At 37.5% G+C, this 12,868-nt stretch overlaps 1 protein-coding gene and 1 pseudogene across 5 annotated transcripts in view; both read left to right on the top strand.

Moving 5' to 3' along the window:
• The window catches only part of LOXL3 (lysyl oxidase like 3), a 92,350-nt gene that overhangs the window by 26,686 nt on the left and 52,796 nt on the right, over positions 1-12,868 (top strand). For all 5 annotated transcript variants that reach the window (XM_027620490.2, XM_027620489.2, XM_027620491.2 and 2 more), the window contains exon 4: positions 261-429. In XM_027620490.2, the coding sequence (XP_027476291.1) occupies positions 261-429 (169 nt within the window). The remainder of the gene's footprint in view (positions 1-260; positions 430-12,868) is intronic.
• On the top strand, positions 907-1,033 carry LOC113938873 (annotated as a pseudogene).

Genomic DNA, 12,868 nt, shown 5'->3' on the forward strand with positions numbered 1-12,868 from the left:
TTTCTCACTGGTCACTTTCTGGGGTAGGCCTCACCTGTTTGGAAGGGTCCTGTGATGATTTATCCCACCAGATCTCTCCCACCAGAATATGTCAAATGAAATTTGATTTGTAAGTTACCATGAAATCTTCTTCTTTGCTTCAAAAACAATAGCCACTGCCACAGACTTCTGCTGTGTCTATCCTCCCAATCTAACCTGCTATGTTCTTCACTCTGTACATTAGAGAAAGTAGACACATTGATTCTTGGATTTATTTCCAGATTACTGTTCTGACTTCCCTGCCTGGAAAAGAGGCGGTCAAACAATTGGAGGAAGGATTGAAAGATACGGACCTAGTAAGGGTCAGGAGACTTCAGGTGGTTGAGATCACAAAGGGAGTCCTAGAGTATATGGACTCAGTGTCCCCGGCTGAAGAGCCTAGCAGTGATGGTAAGAATTAAAGGAAAAGGTAAAAAGAATTTTAATGAGTAGTCAAGAAGATTATTTTCCGTGGTCTTTTTGTTCTTCAATGAAATGAAGCCAACAGATTTTACTACAGTTCAGACAGGTGTTTCTAAGTGTACATATAGGCCTAATATATATTAAATATATATTTACTATTTTAATGGGATCATGACATACATAATATTCTATAACCATCTTTGTGCATTGGACAGCTATCTGTGTTAGTATCTATAGATCTGTCTTATTTTTTACTGGCTACATGATTTTCTTACTGTGTGGTTGGACCATAGTTTGTTTAATCACTTATTAATGAATAATTTGGTTTATTACCCTTTGCTATTATAGCCAATGCTGAATAAACAGACTTATATACAGGGCTGGTTTCATGGACTTATGACCAGTATAGTCACACAGGGCCCGGCATTCAGAAACACCCTGTGCTTGGGATTTAATGCTCTTTGGAGCTTTGCGTAGTGGCAGTATCGTAGCCAATGAGGTTTATCCAAGGCGTGATTATTGCTAATGCTCTTTGGTTGCTCTCTTAAAATTCTTAATAATTTTATCTTTGAATTTATATTTTATAAGTGAAGTTTTATGGAACAATGGAGTGTGTACCAGGGGATTAGAGTCTTAGCTCACACACGCCCTGTCTCCTGTGTCCTTCCCACCTCCCCATAATGGGGTTCTTAGTTGCTAGCTTCCCAGCTCTGGTATCCCCAACCTGCCTACCCCAACCCGGCAACCACTCGTGCCCAGGTCCCTACCAATAAATCCTACATAAATCACTAATAATTCTAAATTTCCTAGAACAGGAAATATTCGAACTGAGTCTTAAAGAACATATAGGAATTAGTCATGTAGAGGAAGAAGAAAAGAGCACTCAAAAAGGAGATGTAGGAGCATGAGAAAGCAAGATTAATCAACTTTCAGGAAGTGCCCATGGTTCCCTATGACTAGAGCCGGTCAGGCAGAAGCAGGAGTAAGTCTATAAAGGTAGGCAAGGATTTGATCAAGAAAGGCCATATATGCCATTCTAAGACATTTAGATTTCATTCTAAGGCAGTGAAAATTTATGAAAAGATTTTGGTCAGAAAGTTAAGGAGAGATTCCCAAATTATGGAGTTTAAGAGATTTTTAACCAGTTTTAATTTATCCAACACTCAAGTTATTGTTCACCCTTCAGTGGTCCTTTCTGGATGTATTGGCCCTCTCCAAGGTTGTGCACATGGGAGGAGCCCCTGTTCTGATACTATTGATCTCTTCCTGGTCACACTTGGATAACCCACTAATTAGGTGAGAGAGTTAGAAACTAAGGATGTGTTTCTCCTCAAATCCTGAGACGTGGATCCTTCCAGCATCATGAGGCCACTGACATTGTTCTGGTCCAGGAGGAAGGATAACCAGCCTTAGCTGTGTCATTTATGAGCTCTCACCCACTTGGCACACCCTACTTTTCTCAAGCCAGTCTCCTCACTGAATGTCTTTCTTTCTCTCTCCATCTCTTCACTTAAAGCTGTCTTTTCCTTTGAATTCCCTCTTCTTTCCTCTGAGTTCTTTCCCTTATCCTCTTCCAGCCAAATACTCCCCATCCCTTAAGGCCTAATTCATGTTCCTGATTACTATGTTGATTTTCCTCTCCTTAGAACAACAATATCACTTGTGGTCTGTACCAAACAATTTGGCACTTGATTATATGCCATGGAAAATTGTTCACCATTGTTTGATTGTGTGATAATTTTGTCTTCTCATCAAATCTGTAAACTACTTGATATCTTTTCTTTCTGAATTAAATTCTAAGTGCCTTGGGATTAGGAATTTGTCTTTATTATTTCTGTGTCCCAGTGTGTAGAATATCCTAGATTACAGGAGATATTTGTTGAATGAATTGATGAAAATGATACCTGTGGAGACAGTTCTTGGTCTGCCCAGCATCCCCTGAATCCCCATTCTCTAGTAACACCTCACCTTCCTGGTGAAAGAGTGGGCCATGACCCAGGTGAGGCCGTCATAATTCCTCAGGCCACCAGAGTCCTCCCTAGTAGGTTCTCAAACTGAATCTGTGAGAGAGAAGCTCTTTTTCTTTCTCTTTGGCCATGGATATATCAGGCATGGACTATGTCCTTTTCTCCCTTCGGTGACTGTATCCAGTAAGAATTTCCTGTATCTCTCGTGGCACGGAGCTCAGAGTACTTGGAGACCACTGGATGCCTTTATTTAGAATATTTGGATAGAAGAGCTTTTACATTCAGGAAGACAGCTTTCTACCTTGTGTCACTGCTGTTGGTCTTCCAGTAACCTCCTGTTTGCTTATAAATAATACATCATCCCATAAATTGCTTGTAATTCCTCTTTGTGGTTAAGTATATGTATGGTTCATAGCTTGAATCTTCCCAGTTTGCCTATACTTTCTTCATAATTACTTTATTCCATTGATGTTTGCCTCATCTTGATGTCCTTAGGAAGGGATTAGCAAAAGCAACTTCTCTCATTCTCAAAAAGATGAGTGCTCCAGAATCAGGTTGTCTGAGTCTAAACCCCAGTTCTATCACTTACTAGCTGTGCAACTTTGAGCAAGATACTTAGTCTGTCTAAGCCTTAGTTGCTAATTCCTGCCCTATGCAGTAGTTGTGTGTATTAAATGAAATGATGTGTGTTAATTAGTACATAATAAATGTTCAGTAAAATCAGCTGATCTTGTTAATATTTCTGAAAATTTTTGCATATGGGTAGTTTAATATTTCTGAGATTTGTTTTTATGGCCAGATCCCAAGTGGACTGTAAGTTACCTGAGGATAAGACTGTATCTAATGCATCTTTGTATCACCAGCATTTATACCATTCAGCCTGGCACATAGTAGATTCTCAATGAATGTTTCTTTTTTTTTTTAAGATTTTATTTATTTACTTAACAGAGAGAGAGCACAAGCAGGGGAAGCAGCAGGCAGAGGGAGAGAGAGAAGCAGGCTCACCGAGCAGGGAGCCCGATGCAGGGCTCAATCCCAGGACTCTGGGATCATGACCTGAGCTGAAGGCAGACGCTTAACAACTGAGTCACCCAGGTGCCCCTCAATAAATGTTTCTTGAAAAATAAGTGAATGATTGGAGAAAACCAAATGATTTGGGAGAGGTGATGGTCACCTTCTCTGACATCAACTCAAATAGTTAGGTTCATATGTCAAACATTCATAGCTTCCCTTTGTAACCCATGAATATCATGAATTAATTCAAGCACTTCTTGAGTCTATTTATAATTTTCTTTTTAACTCTGGTAACCATGATCATCGATTAAAGGAAAAGTATCTCTACTCCACTTTTAGAGAGACCAGTTACAGGGAAATGTTGATGCAGATTTGTTTAAAAAGTAACTATGAGAGTATGTCCTTCAATCAGTCAAAATTCTGTCCCCTTTAGTGCAGTCCTGTGCAGTGAGAACTAATTATAAGGATGACTTGGAGAATGCAAGATCCAGAATCATCAAAATAAAAATGAACTTAGAAATGAAAAAAGTAGACTCACATTTTAGAAGGTTTTTTGACAAAATCTAAAATGAAAAGATTAACTTTATTTATTTTTATTTAAAGATCTTATTTATTTATTTGACAGAGACACAGCGAGAGAGGGAACACAAGCAGGGGGAGTGGAAGGGGAGAAGCTGGCTTCCCGCGGAGCAGGGAGCCCGATGCGGGGCTCGATCCCAGAACCCTGGGATCATGACCTGAGCTGAAGGCAGACGCTTAATGACTGAGCCACCCAGGTGCCCCCAAGGCACTTGTTTGCGATCGTTCAGTGGAGGAACAGCTCTTCAGGCAGCCAGGGACAAAGATGAGCTCCCTCAGGAAATTTGACAGAGAGAGAGAGAATGAGCGCACAAGCAGAGGGAGAGGGAGAAGCAGGCTCTGCACTGAGCAGGGAGCCTGATGCGGGACTAGATCCCAGGACCCTGGGATCATGACCTGAGCCAAAGGCAGACGCTTAACGAATGAGCCACCCAGGTGCCCCAAAAAGATTAACTTTAAATCACATTTGTATCAGTTAAATTTTTCTATAAATATTCAGACCATATAGCCTATTATATATTTTCCTCCAACCACATAAAAGGTGCTTTTTTTTAAAAGATTTTATTTATTTGAGAGAGAGAGTGAAAGAGAGAGCAGGAGCAGAGAGAGGGACAGAGAGGGACAGAGGGAGAAGCAGACTCCCCACTGAGCAGGGAGCCCAATGTGGGACTTAATCTCATGATTCTGGGATCATGACCTGAGCTGAAGGCAGACACTTAACTAACTGAGCCACCCAGGTGCCCCATAAATGGTGCTTCTTTCATCTGTTTCTGCTTGGTCTAACTGGTATGTTTTTTCTTTATTTTAAAATTTAGCTGAAAGATCCAATCTAGCTCTCTTTGTAGTAGCTTTTATCTGGTCATTTTACCATTTTTTATTACAAGTTGTACAAATGTAAACATTGCATAAGTATAATATAGACCGTTCAAATGACCCAAAATTCTGCTCTCCAGAGATAACCACCATTAGTGTAGGGCACATTCTGCTGAATAATTTTCCTTACATGTACATGGATATGGACACACATGTAACATTATTACAGTACTCACTGTTCTGTCTGCATTTTTATTTTTTCCATTTGGCTAATTATCCAATATTTTTTTTCACATTGACTCACAGAGAACTAATATATTCCTTTTAACATCTGTGAGGCATTTTACTGTATAAATTCATCACTATTTATTCAACCATCCAGTTGGATTTTTACATTTTACTGAAGAACTACATGACCTTGAACAGTTATTTAAACTTTTTATTCCACAATTTTTTGTTTACAAAATAGGGCTAATAAGAGTAGCTGCCTCATAGGGTTTTTATGAGGATTAAATACATCTTACATGCAAAGCACTTAGAACAGTGCCTGGCACATGTGAGCAGTAAATAAACCTTATCTGTGATATTTATAGTAGTAACAGTATGGGATGCTGGGGTGGCTCAGTCGGTTAAGCATCTGCCTTTTGCTCAGGTCATAATCCCAGGGTCCTGAGATCAAGCCCTGCATCAGGCTCCTTGCCCAGTGGGGAACTTGCTTCTGCCTGCTGCTCCCCCTTCTTGTGTGCTCTCTCTCTCTTTCTGGTAAATAAATAAAATCTTTTTAAAAATAGTAGTAATAGTAGAACCTTTTTATATATGCCTTTTTACTGAGAAAATTTCAAGCTCTAATAACTTTTTTACTGAAAAAGAAGATATGACCATAAAAAATTTTTAAATTTAAAACCATTCATAATTCCACTATCCCAATATACTGATTTTATTTTTGCACAATTGTTTCTTGATTTTCACAATCATGTTTATGTTACATAGTTATAATTCACATATATGACATTTTGTTTTCATGTAACATAATATTATAAAACTTCTCCCACTGTTTTTATAGCCTTTCTTTTCCGTTATTGATCCATTTTGTTCCTCTTTTGCTCTTAAAAGAGGACTAGAAGTGTTGGTCTATGAAATAGAGTTATGAGGAGGTATACCTCTCACAGGGGAAGCTGGTGGCCTTCTTTATCTTTATATGCCCTCTTTATATATATGCCAACCCTGCTCGTTAGAGCAGATCCTTAATGCTGGATTTTGATCATAAATTAGGGTCTAGGAGAGAGCCTGCCAATTCCAGCAGCCAAAGTTGACCCCATAAAAGAGCCATTGATGGAATCATGCTGCTAGCTTTACTCATTTTTAAGTAAGTTCTGAGCCTCAAGGAAAAGATACACAAAATAAAAGCCACAGTCTCTTAACCTACTCTAACTTTTGTTTATGGATCATAATAATAGCAACATTTATTAAACACTTACTGTCCAAATATTTTCTGTTCTAAATAGTTTCCACAGGGGTGCCTGGGTGGCTCAGTCGGTTAAGCATCTGACTCTTGATTTCAGCTCAGGTCATGATCTCAGAGTTATGAAATAGAGCCCCACATCGGGCTCATGTGCTGGGCATGGAGCCTACTTGAGAATATCTCTCTCTCTCTCTCCCTCTGCCCCTCCTCCTTCTCTAAAATAAATATATAGCGATAGATAGATAATTTCCACATATTATCTTATTAATCCTCATGTATCTAAATGAAGAAACTAAGGCATAGTTCCTTGTCCACATTAACTTTCCCAAGGTTTCTCAGTTAAGAGATGGAGCAAGGATTCAGGTCTAAGCAGTCTGACTCCAAATCTCCCATACTTAACCATTCTCTTTACTGCCTTTGTTGAAAAGGGCAATAAAAATAATCAACAATTCAAACGCTGGTTCTTTGAAAAAACATAATTAGAGAATCCTCTGTGAAACTAATGAAGGAAAAAGAGAAGGAAAAAATCACAAGAAACTATGTTAGGGTTGGGAAAAGGGAACATAATTGCAGATTGAACTATGAATTTAAACATTTAGACAAAAATGGATGCATTCCTAAAAAGATATCAAATTTGACTCACAAATAAAAGATCTGAATGGTTCCCATAATGTACCAATCTTAGATGGCTTTACAGTTGAGTTCTATCAAGCTTTCAAGGAACAGATCAGTCCAATCTTATACAAACTCTTCCAGAAGTAAAAGGAAGGGAGAGAGGGAGGAAGGAAGGGAGGAAGGAAGGAAGGAAGGAAGGAAGGAAGGAGGAGGAAACAACCCCCCAGTCTCAAAAGACACCATAAGAAAGTGATAAGACAAATCATAACTCTGTATCTAATTCAAATGACCAATAAAGACCTGGTATCCAGAATAAACAACTTCTTTAAAAAATCCAATTTTGAAATGAGCAAAAGATCTGAATGGACATTTCACAGAAGAGGAAGTGTTAGTGGCAAATTAATATAAGAAAATTTGTCACCCTCATTAGTAAGCAGGGAAATACAAATCGAAATAATGATATACCATTTTATGCCCGCTAGTTTGCAAAAAATTAAGAAGTCTCACTGTAGTGTTAACAGCAGAGCAGTGGAAACTCTTATACACTGATAGAGTGTAAATTTGGTACACAACTTGTCATTTTGTTGTAAAATAACATTCACAATATCCCATAATCCAGCAATTCCATTCCTAGAAGTATATCTTCAGAAAAACTTCTACAAATGTGTACCTAGAAACACATACAGGAATGTGAATATTGATATTATTCAAAAAGCCAAAAAATTAGAAACCACTCAAATGTCCATTGAATGAGGCATGAATAAATATTATAAGGTATATTCACAAAGTGGAATATCATATAGTTATGAAAATGAATGAACCACAGCTACATACAACGTGGATGAATCTTCTCAATATTGAGAAAAACAGATAACCAAATATTTAAAATATGATACCTCTTTATAAAGTTCAATCAAAATTAAAATAATAAAACATTTGTTTAAAATAATGAAACTACTTTTAAAAGGAAAGAATGATAAAAAAAAAAACAAAATTCAATGTGTCAAGGTTTCCCTTGGAGAAGATCAGGACAAAGCGTACAGATATCTTAGTAGTATTGTTGATATTCTACATCTTAAGTTGAATAAAGGATTCATGAATGTTCCTTTTGCTATTATGCTTGTAGCTTACATATATGTTGCATGTGTTCATTTGTATATAATAAAAATTTTATAATAGCTTTCTAAAGAATGACTAAATAATAAATACGCCAAAATTAAAATGGCTGGTATGATCAATGCACTTTGGCATCCAGAGGGCATCTGTCCAGATTGACAGCAGTTTACTGGTTGAGTATGTAAGTCTTTCAACCAGTTACATATCAGCCTAACGATGCTGTCAGCCAGCCTGCACTTCTCAGCCTTGTACACAAGGGTATCAGGTTCCCTTTCTAAGTGCTCACAAACCATCTGTTTAGTATTTCCTCCAAACTTTGCTAAGGATCAGTGTCAGCTCTTTTGGAAAGCTATTGTATCCATATGTGTTCTCAGGAAACACCAAATGTTAACAACCCAAACATAGAGGGTAAAGATTCATTGCTTCCTAATGGAGTCCAGAAAAAAAAAAAGGAAAAACAAAAACAAAAACAAAAAACCCTATCTTATGCTTCATGCTTCAGTGCAATTGTCAGACTCCATATATTGATTGTTTCCCCCTTCCAGTGTCTTGGAAAATAGACCAGAATACGCAGCTGTTCATTGAGTTTGTCTTTGATAACCACAGTAAAGTCATTTCCCTGTGGTGTTAAGACTAAATTAGAACCTGTTGTATTTATTACCTAAAGATTTTCAACACAGAGAGACATCTGCTTATTTCATTAACAGAAGCCATGGTCTCAGAAAATGTTAGTTCTTCCCTTTTTTTAAATTGAATTAAAGAATTTTTTAGAGCTCAACAAAAAATCTAAAGTTATTTGAAAATAGAGGTTTAAAAAACATTTCCTCTCCAAGATTATGAAGGAATAATTTACATACTATACATTGCACCCATTCAAAGTATAAATTCAGTGAGTTTTGACAGTTGTATATGCCCACAAATCATCACCACAATCAAAATACAGAACATTTCTATCATCCCTAAAAGATTCCTTTTGCCCCTTTACACTCCTTCCCTCCCTCATTCCCTAGTGTATGCCACTGATGTGCCTTTTGTCTGTAGATGAGTTTGCATTTTGTATAAATGCAATCATACAGTACATATTCTTCTGTGCCTGACTTGTTTCTTTTAGACTTTGAGATTAATCCATGTTGTTGTTTATACCATAGTTTCTTGTTATTGCTGACTAGTAGTATATTGTATGAATATGCCACATTTTGTTTAACCATTCACCTGTTAATGGGTGTTTCACTTGTTTCCAGTTTTTGTCTGTTGTGACTAAAGCTGCTACAAATATCCATAAACAAATCTTTGTATGATATGTTTTTATTTTTCTTGGGTCTTACTGTGTTTATGGTTCACCTTTTTTCATCCATTTGTTTCAACCCATTTGTGTCTTTATACTAAAGTGTATCTCTTATAGACAGCATGTAATTGGGTCTTGCTTTTTACCCATTCTACTAATCTCTGCCTTTTATTTGGAGTATATAGTCCATTAACATTTACCATAAGTATTGATATGGTTGGATTTAGGTATACCATTTTATTTTTTGTCTTCTCTGGTTTTTGTTCACCCTTTCCCTGCTTTCCCACTTTTTTTAGATTATTGAATATTTTTAGAATTCTGTTTTAATTTATATTTTGTCATTTAGCTATATTTCCTTAAATTACTTTTTAGTGGCTTCTCTAGGGATTATGTTATAGATCCTTAACTTTTCACAGTCTACTCAGAGTCAGTATAGTACCACTTCATATAAAACATAGAAGCGCAAGATTACAATACTTTAGGGTGACTGGCTGGCTCGGTCGGTGGACCATGAGACTCTTGATCCCGGGATTGTGAGTGTGAGCCCCACATTGGGTATAAAGGTCACTTAAAAAAATAAAATAAGAGGGGCACCTGGGTGGCTCAGTCAGCTGTTTGCCTTCAGCTCAGGTCATGATCCCAGGGAGTCCCACATCTGGCTCCCTGCAGAGTGGGGAGCCTGCTTCTCCTCCCTCTGCTACTACCCCCCCACCCGTGCTCTCTCTCTCTCCCAAATAAATAAATAAAATAAGATTATAATATTTTACATAAAATGTAGAAACCTTACAGGGATTAAAAGATATTTTTTAACTTTTATGTAGCCTACTTAGAATTAATATAGTACCATTTCATGTGAAATATAGAAACTTTGCAACCATGTAGGCCCATTTATCCCCTTCACACACAGACACACACTGTCTTTTATTTTGTAGTTGCCATGTGGATTACATCTATATTATAAATTACACAAGACATTATTATAAATTTTGCTTTAAACAATAGTATGTATTTTTTTAAAGATTTATTTATTTATTTATTTGAAAGAGAGAGAATGAGAGAGAGAGAGAGAGCACATGAGAGGGGGGAGGGTCAGAGGGAGAAGCAGACTCCCTGCTGAGCAGGGAACCCGATGCGGGACTCGATCCAGGAACTCCAGGATCATGACCTGAGCCGAAGGCAGTCGCTTAACCAACTGAGCCACCCAGGCACCCAATAATATGTATTTTTAAAAAACTAAGAGAAAAATATTCTTTTCTTTTCCAATGCTCTTCATTCATTCCTGAAGATCCAAGTTTCCTTTGTATATTATGTCCTTCAGCTCAAAGAATTTTTGTATTTCTTTTTTTTAATTTTTTTAATTTTTAATTTTTTTTTTTTAATTTGAGAAAGAGATAGAGAGAGCACAAACCGGAAGGAGGGGGAAAAGCAGACTCCTTACCGAACAGGGAGCCCAATGTGGGACTCAATCCCAGGACCCTGGGATCATGACCTGAGCCGAAGGCAGATGCTTAACCAACTGAGCCACCCAGGCACCCGAATTTTTGTATTTCTTATAGCTAGTTCTGATGGTGACAAATTTTCTTAGTTGTTATTTATCTGAAAATGCATATTTCACCTTCATTCTTGAAGAATATTTTTCTTATATATAGAATTATGTGTTGACAGAATATTTTTTTTTCTTTCAGCATGTTAAATATGTTGTTCCACTATCTTCTGGCCTTCCATGGTTTCTAATTAAATATTACTGTCCTTGAATCACTTTCCCCTGTATGTAAAGGATCATTTATTTATCTGGCAGCTTTCAAGAATTTTCTCTTTATGTTTGTTCTTCAGCAGCTTTATAATGATGTGACTAGGCACAGATTTCTTATTTAGGGTTCACTGAGCTTCTTGAATCTATAACCATACTGTACCCAATTTCGATGTGTGGGGGCACTTTCCCACAAGCAATTCTATACCAGCTGGGTGTCCTACAACTTAACTCAGTTCCAGCACTATCCAGAGATAGCATCAGATCCACAAATTAAGGGCTCAGTCCCACAGAAAAATCTTACACACGCGCACACACACACACACACACACACGTACCAGATACCAATCACAAGTCCAGGTTGTCACCTATGCTTCTGACTGATCAGCTATAGGTCAGAAATTCCAGTGACCCCCTCCTTGGATTTATTTAATTTGTCAGAGCAGCTCACAGAACTCAGAGAAACATTTTACTTACTAGGTTACCATTTTATTATAGGAGGAGGTAATTCTGGAACAGCCCAGTAAAAGAAATGCACAGGGCAAAGTGTGAGGACAGAGGATCGGAGCTTTCAGGCCCTCTCCCAGAACACCACTCTCCCCAAATCTCTACATGTCCATCAACCCACAAGCTCTTTGAACCATGTCCTTTTAGGGGTTTTCATGGGGAATTCATTACATAGGCACAGTTGATTAAATCATTGGCCATTGACAAGTGATTCAACTTCAGGGTCCCTTTCTCCTCCCCAGAGGTCACGGTGTGGAACTGAAAGTTCCAACCCTCTAATCACAGGACTAACTCCTCTGGCAACTGACCCCATCCTTAGGTGCTTTCCAAAAGTCGCGTCATTAACATGACTAAAGATATCTTTATTGCTCTCTCTCTTCGGAAATCCCAAAGGTTTTAGGAGCTCTGCCAGAAACAGGACAAAGACCAAATATATATTTCTTATTATAAGCCATAATATCACAACCTATAAATTTATATCCTTGATTCAATTTGGGAAATTTCCTGCCATCATCTCCTCAGATATTTTTTCCATCTCATTCCCCTTTGTCTCTTTTTTTGGGATTCTAATTACCCACATGTTAAACCTTTAAAATTGTTTTTACAGTTTTCCAAGCCTCTGTGGTTGGTTTTATTTGCTCAAAATGTTTTCTTTCTCTTTTTTAAATTAAATTATCTTCATTGACCTATCTTCAAGTTTACTGCCTCTCAGCTCTCATTCCCAAGCCCATGCAGTGAATTTTCTTGTTCAGATACTGTATTTTTCAGTTCTAAAATGTCCATATTATTCTTTTTTATATTTTTTATTTCCCTGTTATTTCCTATATGGTCATTCATTATGAACATATTTTCTACTCCTCATTGAGCATAATTATATGTATAGTTATATAATTATGCTGCTTTAAAATCTTTGTCTGATAAGTCTGATACCTTTATTATCTTGGTGTTTGCATTTGTTGATTGTATTTTCCTTTGAGACTGGGTCACATTTTCTGACTCTGTATGCCAAAACATTTGGGTTGTATTTTGTGAATGTTGTTATAGGGACTCCGGATCCTAGTATATTACCCTGAAACACTGAAAAGTGTTTGTTTTGGTAGACAGCTAACTTTGTTAGACGCAAACTGCAATCTGTCATGGCCTGTAGTAGTCAGGGACTCAGATCTCAGTTGCATTCGTTAAGCCTCAACTATGAGCTGCTTTTAGTTTGTCCCATACATGTGTGGTGCAAGGGTCAGCAAGGTGCATGGGCTGAGTTTTAAACACATAATTTAGGGTTCTCAGGCTCCCTCCTTTCTTGGATTTCTTCCCCACTTTCT

The sequence above is a fragment of the Zalophus californianus genome, chromosome 8 (genome assembly GCF_009762305.2).
Source record: "Zalophus californianus isolate mZalCal1 chromosome 8, mZalCal1.pri.v2, whole genome shotgun sequence".
Classification (NCBI taxonomy): domain Eukaryota; kingdom Metazoa; phylum Chordata; class Mammalia; order Carnivora; family Otariidae; genus Zalophus; species Zalophus californianus.